Source organism: Haliaeetus albicilla, chromosome Z (genome assembly GCF_947461875.1).
Source record: "Haliaeetus albicilla chromosome Z, bHalAlb1.1, whole genome shotgun sequence".
Classification (NCBI taxonomy): domain Eukaryota; kingdom Metazoa; phylum Chordata; class Aves; order Accipitriformes; family Accipitridae; genus Haliaeetus; species Haliaeetus albicilla.
This window is the reverse complement of record NC_091516.1, coordinates 32394017-32408396: the sequence shown is the minus strand read 5'-3', so window position 1 is coordinate 32408396 and position 14380 is coordinate 32394017. Positions and strand designations below refer to the sequence as shown.

The window sequence follows — 14380 nt, the reverse complement described above, 5'->3', positions numbered from 1 at the left end:
AATTTCTTCTCATTGGATCCATACTGAGGATAGTGCCCGACTTAATAAAACCTTCACTCTCCCTATTAAAGAGAGGCTTTATAGTCAATCAGGTTTTGAGACTTGTCTGTCATTTCTATAGCTAAATGATCATCCCCGCCCCCCCCCCCCCCCCCGATCTTCTGGACAGAACTGCCTCTCAAGATAACCTCGTGAGACAGGGAAAATAATGGGGTTATGCCTCCAGAGTTTTTAGCTGCCTGTAAGCAAGCAGGGCAAAATTAGTCAACCAGTGATCCCAGCTAAAGACAGTCTTTTTTTTTTTTTCTGCTTGCACAGTTATTCCTGATGAATATTTTTATTGGTGTTTAACATCTTCTTGTCTCACTAACAAAGACGAATGAGCTGTTTTCTGAGTCTCATTGTGTTTTTATGTATCTCAACAAAGAGTTCAGTTGCCTAAACATTTGAAACTCTGGTTTTAGTCAAATTATAACTCTAGACTTTGGCTGTGCTGGGCTGCTAAAGAAGGGTCCACTTATCCTTAAAAACTGAAAAAGAAGGGAAAAAAGCTCCCACTTGGGAAATCACATCTCTCCCTAACTAGAGGGATACGATCCAACATGGCTTTGAAATTGCAAGAAAAATTTCTGTTTCTGAGCTAGACAAAGCTATTGTACATATTATTATTAAAAAAAATAAAATCTATTCTTTCCCATGAAAAAGCTAAAATGAAGGACTTAACACTGATCAATTTTTAAATGGTCTTCAAGGACTGGAAGAAAGGCTCATATTCAGCATTATCTTCTGACATGTGGAAGGTAATTTTCGTTAAGTTTGTGCCCTTTGTTCAGTTAGATATGTCAATTTTTTGTTAAATCAACCATGTCATTAAGGAAATTGATCTCGAAATAGTAACTTCTACCAAAGATTAATACTTTTTTTTTTGCATTTTTTTCATAGCCTACAACCGCCTTTGCAGCAATTTTTATACTCTGCTTTCACTCTGATTGTTTATCTTCCACTTGCAAAAGCTTAACATGCAGAAACAACATGCGGATCTAGATGGTGGAAAGCATCCAGCTGAGCTAATAATCACGGGGGAAACACGTCGCCTAACTTTTTTTTTTGCTTTGAAATTTTTGAACGAAGAAAAGATCTGCCTCATCCATTTGGCTGTCAAAAAAAAAAAAAAAAAAAGTTAAACCAAACAGCCTTCCCGAGGTTTATTCCACTCGTCTCTGATTTCGGACACTCAGCTTTTCCCATACGTCGCTTTCCAGAAACTCCAGCGCCTGCGGTCGGGACTGGAAATGTGGACCTCAGCTGAAGCGCTGCCCAAGGGCTCTGCCTGAGCTGCTCGGACGGAAAAGGCAGGCTGGAGGCGACGACAGCAGATGCTGCTGCTGCCCGGCGGCTTACGGCAGGCAGGCGTGGACGCACGGGTCCGCCGCAGCCCAGATCCCGCAGCAGAGTCCGGGCGCTCCTCGGGCGGAGGCGCCGGTGAGACGGGGCGCGGGCGGCAGCCGCCGCCGCCGGGAGGTCCCCTCCCGACCCGCCGGACGACCCCGGCCCCGGCCGCGGCCCCGGCCCCGCGCTGCCTCAAGCCGGGGGCGCCGGGGGGTGGCGGCGGGCCGGGGCGGGCGCTGCGGCCGCCAGACTTCCTCCGCGCCCCGCACTTCCCTGCCCGGCCTCCCCTCCCCTCCCCAGCCCAGCCCTTCCCTACCCTGCCCTGCCCTCCCCTCCCCTCGGTGCCGCCTGCTGTCGCCGCTCTCCCTCGCAGCGGGCACCGGCCGTCGCCTTCCTGCTCGGCGGGGGGCGCCGCCAGCGCCACGGCGAGGCGAGGTGAGGTGGGGTGGTGAGGTGAGCGGCCGCGGCCCCCGCCGCTGACCCGCGGGGCCGGGCTGGGGGCCGGTGCGGCGGGGCCTGCCGGCGGTCCCGTCCCCCCCGCCCCCCCCCCCCGCACGGCGGCCTCTGCGGCGGCGGAGGCAGGCGGCCGGCGGAGGCGGGCCGGGGGCCGGGTGGGCGGCGCGGCGTGAGGGACCCCGGGCCGCGGCCTGCCGCCGCTCGGCTGGCTCTGCGCCGCCGGGCGCGTCTCGGCCGGCTCCGGCAGCCGGTGGCCGGCCGGCGGGAGGCGAGCGGCGTGCGCGAGGGGGGGCGGCGGCGGCCGCCGGTCTCGGCGGCGGGGCGGGCGGCGAGGCCGGCGGAGCGGGCGGCGAGGCCGGCGGGGCGGGCGGCGAGGCCGGCGGGGCGGGCGGCGGGGTGCGGCCCCGGGCGGGCTCCGGCCCGCGGGAGCTTTCCCGCTCGCCGCGGGGAGACGCCACTGGCGGTGGCGGGGCCGTTCGCCTGGGCTCAGGTTGCCTGCATACCTGACGCTAACAGCGTTTTATTACATTACTTTTTCTTTTTTCTCCGGCCAGTCTTCCCTCTGTGGGTCTTTTGCGCAGAGAGAGGCGTGCTGAGCCCGAAACAGCCGTGGGTGTTCGTAGCGGAGGTAGAAACAATGACGGTGTTTGAAATCAGAAAGGGCCATAACAGGGCGGGGTGGGAGGTCATCTCCTCCAGGCTCCCCTCCCCGGGGAAGGTCGGACGAGATGGTCTGTCGAGGTCCCTTACAGCCTCGCAGGGCTGTGACCTGCCACTGTGCACCCTCCTCCTCCTGCGCCAGACCCGCCGCAGCCGGCTGCCCCCTTTCCCTCCCCTCCCCGCGGGCAGGCGGAGCTGTGGAGGTCTCTTTGTTCTTGCCCCGCCTTGGGGTGGCTGATGGCTTTTCCCAAGTCCGTGCCTCCAGAGGCTTTCCCACTGCCGCTTGGGAAAGCGTTTCCCCCACCTCCTCAGAAACGTTGGTTCAGCTGTCGGGTACAGAATAAATACTGGGTGTATTTCCTGCACCCGGGAGGTTTACCTTGCTTTGCTTTGTTGGATTCCCTTGGCAACTTGAAGATGGGAGTAGTCGAACAGGTTTTTAATCAACCTTGCTCTCGTGTTGAGTGTTTTTTAGTGGCCCTTCATCTTACATCTTAACAGCACTTCGCTCATGAAGAACTATTTGCAATGCTGATTTTTATTTTTTTTTTTTCTAGCGGGAGGTTTGCGTGTTTTACAGCAAAACCATACATTTTTACCGTACAAAACCATACGGGGGGGGGGGATGGTAGCAATTTTGTGGTTTTCTCACCACATATCTAAACCTACTGTACTCAGTTTCCTAATGTCTTTTTTTTAAGATCAAGTGGATGTCCTATTAATTGTGATCCTAACAAGGTAGTTCATGTTGTATGGGAAAAATACCAACAACAAAATACTTTCATAAAAAGAAACAAGCAGTGTGACTAACTGTTGAGATCGTTCTGGTGTACAAGTTCGCTTGTTTAATTTTGTTTTCATACACAGTATTTTCAGGTGGTAGTAGTATTGTCTACAAGTACACCTAGACAGCATGTCCAGAAACTTTGTGCAGGTATTTTAGAAGATTTTGTCAAGTTACCTTTGGTTACCTAACTTCCTTCATCAGAAAAGATACCTACCTGAAACCTCGAGCATCTGTTTAGCTACGCAGCAGTTTGGGATTTCTCTTAAATCAAACAAAGGGTGGGACATTGTGCATGATTGGTTATTAGCTTCTTGTAAAATAGTAATTTGAAAGAAGACATACTTCCCAAGTTGAAAAATAATTCGTGGACAAGTGGTAACAGTCACCCTCCCCCTGAACAGGTAATGTTTTTCAGTATTTTCATACTCTTCTGATCTGTTACTTCTAGTTTAAAATGCATTAGAAAAGGAAAACCTAAGAAGGTTCCTTAGAAGGATGAGAGTGCAGTTGCTGAACTTGTTGTGCCGTAAATGCTTCTCCCCTTCCTGCTCCTCTGAAAAGTGTAACTTGATAACTTGGGTAAATAGTGACTTAGTGACATCCTGCAGCATCCGTGTCTGAATTTATTTTTTGTGTGTGTGCGTGTGTGGTTACCACTTTGAAGTGAGCCAGGCATCCAAAGTACAGAAGTTTGAAAAGTGGCTGTTGCTGAACGTTTCAGGAGTTTTGTTTCTTTCAGCCTGCAGTTTTTTGATTCCTGTGAAAGGTATTTAGCAAGTTTGTGGTCATCGGGCTTGACATTGTACAAACTTTAAATCTCCATTGGAAAAACATTTGTTTGACCTCTTTTGACTTGCAAACTTGGGAAAAGACACTCCCAAGCGGTGTTGCTGCAGAGGATGATAAGAAATCTGTGTGGTGTGTTTTGTGACAGTGTATTAGACCCTGTTTCTGACCCCCGTAGGCAGTCAGTGCACCTTTGAAAGCATAAAGGTTGCTGCTGACTGTAACTTGTTCTCGCCATGCAACTTGTGAATGGTGGTACTTGTGGGTAACATCCAGCCATGAGTGAGAACCAACAATTGGATTTCTCTTTCACGGATGATCGCTACTGTATGTTAACCATATATAAAACTCAAAACGAAAGGTTTTGACTCATTTTTGTCACGTCTCCATTTCCACCCACACCCAAACCATCACCTGTTTTTTGGAAGACTGGGCATACAAATGTTTGCTCTCTGATTCCCTTTTTTTTAAGAATTACTTTTTTAAAAGTTTTATTTAATTTTTTTTTTTAAATAAAACCCAGTTTCTAGTACCTTCTAGTCTGATTTAATCATGTCTGGGTATAACTAATTAACTGTTGTCAGTGCAAGAGGTTTTGATTAGCTTGCTTGGTTAAGCTGGTGTATTTTTCTTCAAGCAGTCAGACATAGGAATTTCATGGCAGTATCTGAAAAAACAGGTAATTTCTTCCAGAGTCTTGCTGAGAAATTCGGGAGGAATCTGCAAAAGGTGGGGATAGCACCATTGTCTATCTGTGGGGGTCCCTCAATGGGAGGAGGTTTCCACAGCCAGGGCATAGTGGTGGCCTGTTGGCTGATCTGGTCGGGATGGGGTTTCAGTGCTGTCCAGTAGCCTTCAGGTCCTTGTAGGTTTTTTTCTTCCTTTTTGTCTCTGGTTATGGCCCTGACTTTCCGAAGGGGTTTTCCTAAGGTTCTGTCCTTAGTTGGAGGCACAGACCTCCAAGTAAGATGCACCTTCGCTTTTCAGTGGCTGCTCCAGCTGCACATGGTCTTCACATGCTGCTCCAGCTTACGCTGGCTTTGTACCATGTGGTGGCTGGGTGGTGGAGAAGGTGGTCAGTAGGCAAGTAAGCAGGTGGGGGATAAGGAACCTTTTTTCTTCCCCCCCCGGCTGTGTGCTGCATTTATTGAAATCTTCATCAGTTCTGCTCGTTCCTGCTAGGCAGGTCTCATGCAAATACACAGAGCTGGACCATGTGAGCAGAGAGACTCTGCTTTCCTTCTGCGAGTCTGAAATGCACAAATTGTTTTGCTCTGTCTTTGCCTCTGATGTTTTAGTCTTGAGACTTAGTCAGCATGGTTGTTAATTACCTGTAGTGGAAGATTGCTGGATACCAGCTATCCTACTTCAGCTGAGTACAGTAAAAGAAGGAATTGCTCAGACTGATAGTATGTTAATATGGGAAATAACAGTATACTATATGTTAATTTGCTTGTATATCTTGGAGTCTAGAATATCTCCCTCTTGATGAAGCACTGCTAGGTTGGCAAAGCAAAAGAATGATATCTGCTGTTCAGAAGTCAAATTTTATACTTTACCAAATGTAGAGCATTATGCTCATGATACAGCATCTTTTTCACATTCATGAAAGATGAGTTCCTTCATGTTCAGTAAAATCACTTTCTTACCCATAAAATCAGAAACATATTTTATTTTCAACTCAAATAACTGTGCCAAACCAGATGTTTCCTGGAAAACAGCATGTACAATACATTTCCATGTAAATGTACTTACTGAGCTGATTTGCTTGTCTCTCCTCCAAAATGCATGCATGTGTGTATATCCATGATAGAAAGTTAAACAGTTTTTATTTTTAAACTGACGGGAGAGGGAATATCAATATTGCAACTGAGGTAATGTTTTGGATGTGCAATATTTGAATGGACGATCCTTCTGTGTGTTTCAGCTCTTTCATCTCCTTTTGCCTTTCCTTCTGTTGCATATAAAAATATAATTAACGTAAATGATTTAAGGACAAACAACACTGGATTTTCTAGAGAGAGAAGTGTATTGGAGTCAAACATACTTTAGTGAATTCAATGCTTTCTTGCTTGCTTGTTTTTAATAGCGGAAAACAGCTGAAGGGTCACTGAGGCAGCTGGGTTTGTGTACTCGGTAGGTGTATCGGCATTCCTTGAACACGTTTTTGTGCCTATGCTTTAAGCTGCGTAGTGAACTAATCATTCTTCCTTTGAACAATACAGTTGCTTTACCTCTGAAAATTTTTGAGCTAAACAGTTAGTGCCATATATTTATCCAGTAGTTAAACTATAGTGCAACTTGTTACTGCTGATAACAGGGACTACTTTCTCTATTTCTGACTGCTAGGAGGAAAATACCAATTATTTTATTCAAGTAACACTTAGAATGATGCACTATGTCTTGCAGTGCTATGCTTAGTAATTTTTCCATGTTTTCAGGTGTATCAACTAATACTCTTACAGCGAAGAACAGGATATGAATGATTTAATGACAGGTTCCAATATAAGTTTTTTGAAATATAGTATTTTATTCCAGTAAGCAAAAGTAAATTAATTATCTTGTTCTTAGCTGATGTGGCGGTGCTGATCATCCCCATTTTCCACCTCTCATTTTTGTCACTCTGGAGGTCTGTGGTTCTTGGATTTCAGGGAATCTGTGTAAGGTGAGCTCCAGGCTCTATACTTCTCAGGCACTCTTCTTCGGATGGCACAGCAGGAGAATAGTCTGTGCAAGATGTACGTGTTTCTGCAGTTCTTAGCTTTGTATTGGAAATTTGTGCCTATGTCTGTGTGTTTTAGTCTACTGCATCTTGATTTTTTTTTTTTTTTTTCTCTACAACAAAAATGCGTGGTTCCTCCCCATGCCTTTGCTGTTTCTGTTGATCCTACCTCGGCTGTATGCGGCCCCATGGGTGTCTGCTGGAGCTGAGCTGCATGTGTCAGTTTGCTCTGTAGCTGAGGCTTCCTTAGGCAAGAAACTCGGGCCTCAGGTGTCGGGCCTGTGCTGCTATGCACACTTTTTTTTTGTTTGTTTTGCGTTTGTTTTGTGTGTGTGTGTGTGTGTGTATGTACACGAAGAGGCAGCATTTTCAGGAAGCCATGTTTTACTCTTAGGCTCCATATATACCCCACCTGCAAATATGAACAAATTCACAATCTTTTCAATGAGCAAATAGATTTGAAACCTTTACCAGTCTGGCAGTATTGTGCACTCCCTGCTGAGAAAAGAGGAAGATGGATTATATCTTAAAATTGAATGCAGAGGGTGCACATGCACACGTAGGTATAGGTGTGCTGTTGAAGGACTTAAGAGCTGGACATACAGTAGAATCAGGATTTCTGGTACCTGCTGGCATCACCTTCTTCCCCTGTGAATTACAGTGTATGTCCATGTATAAACCCTTTGAGAGTTGCTGCCATTTATTAATTTTTAAATACATCACAACCTGTGAATTGCATCTGTAGGGAAGAAGTTAGTTAATTTAAGAGCATGCACCTTCAGGTACAATATATTAATAGTAAATGTACCCATTTCAGATTTAGTTAGTGTCTTGCGATGCATCTGTGTTTGCTGTCTGTTTGATCTGTGCTCATTTTTTTGCTGGCTTTTGTTTGTGGGAGTGCAAAAAGAAAAAAGGTTGATTTCAGTTTACAAAAGAGCAGTCTGTTACAAACTGTGCCCAGGGTTACCAGTGGAGTTTGAGGATTTGTTGAGCTAGTTGCTATTACTCTCATTAAGACCAGATTTTATCATGTCATAGGATGAATATGGCCTATTTCAAAGAGAAATGAAACTGCCCTTTGCCCCTGCTTTTCTGTTAAGATGGGCTGTTCCACAGAAACAACCCAAGTCTCAATAGCCACCAGTAGTACCCTTGGTACTGCTCGTTTGTTAAAGTGAGGTTACTTATTTTCTATTAGGAGCAGAGAAAGCAGCTGAGGATCAAAACAAATATCACTTAATACAATTTACCATTGAAATCAACAGAGTGTCTGCTAATTTTTTTAAATTATTTTTTAGATTATTCTTAAAGTAATTTGGTTCAATCTGATTTATTAATTTATTCACAAGCTTAGAACCAAAAAGTTAAAATAGTATTATCAGAGGGCATAAGTTGAAACTACACAAGTTTGGAAAGCAAAGTGCAAATTACTCCTGAAACAGTGAAACTAACTTTATTATTTTCTGACTAAATGAGATAACAAGGAATCTGTCGTCTATCTGTGGGCCAGTGTTGTCTAATTAGCTTTTTGGGTGGAATAAATGATGAAAGGATGGCTGGTTTGTTCTGTTTATTGAGGCTTTTCATTATATTGTTAGGAATATTCAAGACTTCCCCCTCAAGTCCATGTGAAACTTTACGTACAAGCTAATAGTATGAGATGCCCTTTCTTTGTCTTTCAGATGGAAATAATGTAGATAGTGTGCCTTCCTTGCTGGGTGTAGTCCTTTCAGCTAACAGCTGTTGCCTTATTGCAGTAGAAGTTTCATTGTGTGTACAAAATGGCTGTAGCAGAGGATGCAATATAACATGTCTATTTTAATTTGCAGGTTTCCACACTGTTGTGGTTCTTTGGGTTTGTTTTTTTTCTTGAAATGGTAGGGCTAGGAAACAGCTGCCGAGGGATGAAGTCTCCATCTCTCCTTGTGGCTGTGCTCATGGCATGCATCATTGTTTTGGGTTTCAATTACTGGATTGCAAGTTCTCGCAGCGTGGATCTGCAGGTAACTTTCCTATTGCTCTGCATGTTGTTTTGTACTTGCATGGTTAATAAGCATAGTCCATAAGAAGGATGCTTCCCCTGCGTGTAGTGGGAGCTTCAGCTTGTTGTAGGAATTTTCACAAATATTACAATTGTTGCTTATCAGTAGTGGGAGTGAGGGGAATGGGAGGAATGCCTGTTTGTAGGTGAGGATGACCCAAAACTTTAAGACCTGCATGTATGGTGCTTGTTACTTGTGCTTACACAAACAGTTCAGCTATCTTGTGCTGTTTCAGTTTACACTTGTGGCAAATGCCATCTTCTGTTTTTCTTCCTAACTGTACATTGAGACTGGCACTCCGTTTTTTAATCTGAATGGGCATCTGCAACTTGCTTATCTCCCTAGATTTTTTTTTTCTTACATGACTCATAAGAATGTATGCATACTGTCCCACCAAGTACAAGGAAATCTAACTTGTTCAGAACAATGTCTAAAAATCTGAATTTGTGTTCCTTAGAAACCTTACCTAAAGAGGACGCACAACTCATGTGGAGTAATTAACTTGTCTGCTATTTTTCTAATGGTAACTGTATTTTCTGTGACTGTTCAGCTTGGGTTTTAATTCTTTCTGCAGTGCACGTGCTGAAGTTGAGTAGTACGTGAATAAAGTTCCTGGTTTGTGAAAATGTTACAGGATGGTTCCCTTTTTTTGTTGTTGTTGGTTTTTTTTTTAAACAAGCAAACCTAAAAACTAAGAACCTGGTGGTTAAACATGGCTGATGAGAGCTCCTCCCAAGTTTTTCCACTGAATTTGTATCCTGTTTGTAACTGAGCTGAATTTTAGTACTGGGTTGACAGCTGTAGGAATTGAACTCCTGTTTCACCTCAGAGAGGGCACTAGTCAAACAGGACACATTTGTGTCATGTCTGGCCATGCGGTTAAGGGTATGTCTTAGCTTTCCCTTGGTGGAGGGTATGATGCTCTGTCTTCTGGGACTCCGGTCATCCCTTGTTTTCCCTTTAGTCAGTGGCCTCGGGATGGTGGCTACTGGCAGGTAGTGACTCTGTCAGTACTGCTGAAGCTTTGCTGCATGGCTGTGAGGCAGCTGATAGTGAGGAAAATAAGCTACCATAGTAGCTTACTCTTGATCTCAGTAACCTAGAGACACAAGGTCCTTCTTCCTGTTATTGATTCACTGTATTGTCTTGTACATTTCTCCCATAGCTTGAAAGTCGTTTCACTTCTGCATGGTCATGCACTCTGAATGAAATAAAAGCATAGCTGAAGGCACGGATAGAGCTTCTAAAGCACTATGTCAACCCATTTGTTTGTTGGCAAGACTTTGCAGCTGTTATGACTGAAATGGAATAAGTGCTTTTCTTTGCTCTTTCAGCTCAACTGTTAAGTCTTTTTCTCTCCCCCCGCCCCCCCCCCCGCTCCTCCATTCTCTCCCTTTCTGTGGCAGAGAAGCAGAGTAGGTGGGCAGTAATATGCAGCATACTGTGTCGTAAGAACATTTGGTCCATTTTCTTGGAGTCTTGGAAGATGTGCAGTTTTTATTATATCTATTTTTTTAATCCACCTGGAATCCCCAGGTCTTTCTGCCTGGGTGAATTCTGTTGATATTTTCCCCCTGTGTGTCGTTCTCTTCCTTGCTGCTGAAGAGTGATTTTAACCCAAAATGTTTAGCAACAACGTGCAGCAAAATTAAATCAGTGCTTTAAAAAAAAAACTGTGATAGTATCAGGCTTGATTCTTTACCTTATGTCTCTGTGTTTGTATGTGCAGTATGTGATGGTGTTGAATTTTCCTCTGGTTGTCACTGCTCTTTGAGCAATCAAGAAGAACGATGATCTTCTGCTTATAAATTAGTTTTTCTTGTACGTGTCTTTCTGTAACAGCCATACATCAGTTGTTTATGTAAAAGTTGGGCAATGTTGTCCTCCCTCTACTCCTTCTCCTATTGATTTGAGAGATGAGTTTTCCCTCTGAGTTAGTTTCCCACAACACTGGGAAGTGCAGTGATGTCTCCATTAAATTTAAAAGATGGTTTGACCTTGTACTTCAGAAAGCTTGTAGACTGCATTTTTTAATGTGGTTTTTTTGGGCGGGGGGTGGAGGTTTAAGCTCAAGTACTGAGGCAGCTTTGCATTTCTCTTGTCTTTAGCTGCAATTTTGATAGTCTCTACAGAATATGCTGTACTGTTAATTTATCTAAAACTGGGAGGGGGGTGTCTGTGTGTGTGCATGTGTCTCTGTGTATGTGGCAGGTATGCCTGGCTGACACAATACTTTGATGACATTAGCATTGTTAGTTCTGTGAAATTTGGTATTCTTTGAATGTATTGGAGAAGAGTCCGGCAAGGGGGAAGTACTTCTATTTGCTTTGGCTAATTTGCTCTTCCTCAGGGTCGGATCATGGAACTGGAAGTCAAAGTCCACAGGGCGGCAGTGGAGAGAGGTGCTGTGGAGCTCAAAAAGAATGAATTCCAAGGAGAGCTAGAGAAGCAGCGACAGCAGATTGACAAAATCCAGTCCTTGCACAGCTTTCAGATGGAAAATGCCAACAGAGTACATCAGGAAGAGAAGGTAGGGCCTTTTCTAGCCGCAGTTTTCTGTGAGGCTGTGGTTTACCAAGACACTCTCTATAACAGAATAAAGTTGCTCAAATGTTCCAGCTGATGGGCCTACAGTCAGTGTTGGTGTAGCAAAACATTTAATTTGTGTATCATTGTATAATATTTAGAAAATGGACATTGAATGCACATTATAGCATTCATTGTATAATATGTGAAATATTAGAAGCTGTGAGTAACAGCACTTCTGATTAAAATCTCTACCCCTCCATAAATCATTGTTACCAAACTTGGGTTGTCCTCTGGCTTCCTTTCTTGCATACTAATGTTTTAAAACTTAAGGAAAAGAAGAAGCTGCACCAACAGATATATTTGTTTTCCCAAATATGTTTGTGTATTTGTAGGCATAAATGGTTGATGTTTATTTCTAAATGCATGTCATGGTTTAAGCCCAGCCAGCAACTAAGCACCACGTGGCCGCTTGCTCACTCTCCCCTGCCCCCTGTGGGATGGGAAGTAGAATTGGAAGAAAAAGGTAAAACCTTGTGGGTTGAGATAAGGACAGTTTAATAGGGCAACACAAGGAGAGAAGTAATCATAATACTAATAAAAGAATGTATAAAGTGAGTGATGCACAATGCAATTGCTCACCACCCGGAACCTGATGGTCAGCCCATTCCCAAGCTGCGATCCCTTGCCCCCCCAGCCAGCTTCCCCAGTTATATACTGAGCGTGATGTCATATGGTATTGAATATCCCTTTGGCTAGTTTGGATCAGTTGTCCTGACTGTGCCCCCTCCCAACTTCTTGTGAAAATTAACTCAATGCCAGCCGAACCCAGGACAACACATTACAAATTTTGTGGCACCTTGGCCTTCTGCCTCCAAAACCCAATAACACCGGGAGTCATCAGAAGGTTAGCCTAGCCTTTTGTGGCAGTGCTTCTGACAGTGCGGCATTGCCAGAGGGATGGAAGTCCTTTGTGAAGAATGTGAAAATACCTACTTAAATAGTGGTGTGTACGATTACTGCTGCGTAGTATCTTGCAAACTGTTTTGTTATGTATTTTCCTTATGTTGCTGATGCTGCCTTGGATGTAGCTGTTAGTCATTAATACCACTTTTCTCGCTGTTGCTGGAAGTATTTAGCTGAGAGTATTCATTCTGGGTTTATTGCTTCTCCTCTAGAGTCTCTTGACTGAAGTTTATAGAGCAGCTTTCCAGGACTATTATTTTCAGCAGACTGAACAGACACAACTGATGATGATAATAGGTGCTCTTCAGGTAAAGGGGTTCACCATTAGGTGACAGTTCACTGCTCAAAACCTGCAGTGCATGAAGAAAATATCACCAGAATAATCTTTGAAGGATGAAGAAAAATGGAATAAAAATGGAAGGTGGAATTGTTTCATTAATATGCACATCAGTAGCATATATTTTTAATTTATTTTGAAATCATTTTTATCCAAGATCTTCAAAGAAATAATAAACCAGTTCTTTTTACCTCTTTTGAGACAAATGTGTTTCTTTGATTATTTCTCTCTTCTCTTTGGGTTCAGTCTTTGTGTATTCTTTAAAAAAGGTGAGGTATAGTTTGTCTATTTATTTTTTTAAATGTGTGTATTCATTAAAAAGATACCTCAGGACAGTCAGACAGCATTTGAGTGAGTAATCAATCTTGTTGTCACTTCTGCTTCCTAATAGTGGGTATTGCTACTGAGTGCTGTGGGAATTGTATAAATTTACTATCCTCTGGGAAGGTACCCTAGTTTACATGTTGGTGAAACCCATCATTCTGTTTTGGCATCTTTCTGCATTCAAATTCTGTTGTGCAAGGAGTGAAAGCATATGCATGAGTTTAAAAAAAAAAAAAAAGGCAAGAAAAGGGCAAACAGAACTGAGTATTTGCTTAATTTACAGTCTTTTTTACAAGGGAAATGCATTTTATGCTTCCTTTTCATAAGTAGATTTTCCTTTATCCAGAATTATTAAAAGTCACTGGAATTGGAAGAGCTGGCCACAGAGTTTACAGCACAGGCTGGCCAGATGGGTAGATGTCGAGAGCTGGTGACAGGAGCTCACCCAGGAGTTTTGAGGATGTTCGGTGGATGAACTGTTCCTTCTGCCAAGCATAGTGTACAACCTTTTGGCTTCAAATGGCCATGGAACCAGAGAAATGTAGCTGGCACCACACAATCTACCTTTCTTTTTGTGGTGGTGTTTCTGAGTCTAGAGGACATGTAGGAGCTGTCGGCCATTAAATCTGGCATCTGTGCCAGGAAAAGTGGTGGGAACTATTTTACAAAACCAGAACTGCTGCTGGACATGGAAGTGAATGCGGTAGTCTGGGGAAGAATCAAAGCATCTTCTGGAAGAGGAAATCTTACTTCTGAAGTCTCTTGGAGTTTACTTCTGAAAGAGTAGTTGACAAGGATGAGAGAGACTAATGAATGCATTCACACCTGGAATTGCAAAAGGCTACACACGCATGGCTTGTAGAAAAATTATGCAGCCACCTGGTAAGATGGTGTTATCACAGGGGTGGATGATAAGGCAAAAGTTAGAAAGCAGTTTAGAAATAAACTGGGTTAGTTGTACTGTGGGGAGGTCACTGGTGGAGTTTTGTAGTGCTGGAGAAGGCATGCAGAGGAGAACAAGGAGGATAACCAAAGCTGGGCTGTAGTTCCTGTATAAGAATCCACAGTGTGGGTTACAAGATGGACAAAAGTCAGCTGAGGAGAGCCATCGTGGGCATCTCCAGGATCCTGAATGGTATGGAAAGTGCTCGTGGCTAGGGGAGACAAGGCATGGTTGTTCTTCATCTGCTGACAGGCTTCAAATGGCAGTCAGCAAGTTGTAGTTCAGACTGGGCAGAAGTGCTTTTCTCACAATAGATGGTGAAGCTGCAAGTGTGTGGCATCCATAATGCCCAGTTGCAGTGGGTCTGTGTAGGGCTAAAAACAACTGGATAACCTTGGGCAAACACCTGGTCCACCACCCAATATAAAGGTGTTTGTTC

At 44.0% G+C, this 14380-nt stretch overlaps 1 protein-coding gene across 3 annotated transcripts in view; it reads left to right on the top strand.

Moving 5' to 3' along the window:
* The first annotated feature begins 1770 nt into the window (after positions 1 to 1770).
* The window catches only part of GOLM1 (golgi membrane protein 1), a 42050-nt gene continuing 29440 nt past the window's right edge, over positions 1771 to 14380 (top strand). The window contains exons 1-3 of one of the 3 annotated variants that reach the window (XM_069775887.1): positions 1771 to 1829; positions 8633 to 8806; positions 11196 to 11375. In XM_069775887.1, the coding sequence (XP_069631988.1) occupies positions 8678 to 8806; positions 11196 to 11375 (309 nt within the window). In that variant the 5' untranslated portion in view covers positions 1771 to 1829; positions 8633 to 8677. Of the gene's footprint in view, positions 1830 to 2454; positions 2474 to 8632; positions 8807 to 11195; positions 11376 to 14380 lie in introns of those variants that run through there. The other 2 variants (XM_069775889.1, XM_069775888.1) reach the window with 2 other exon arrangements.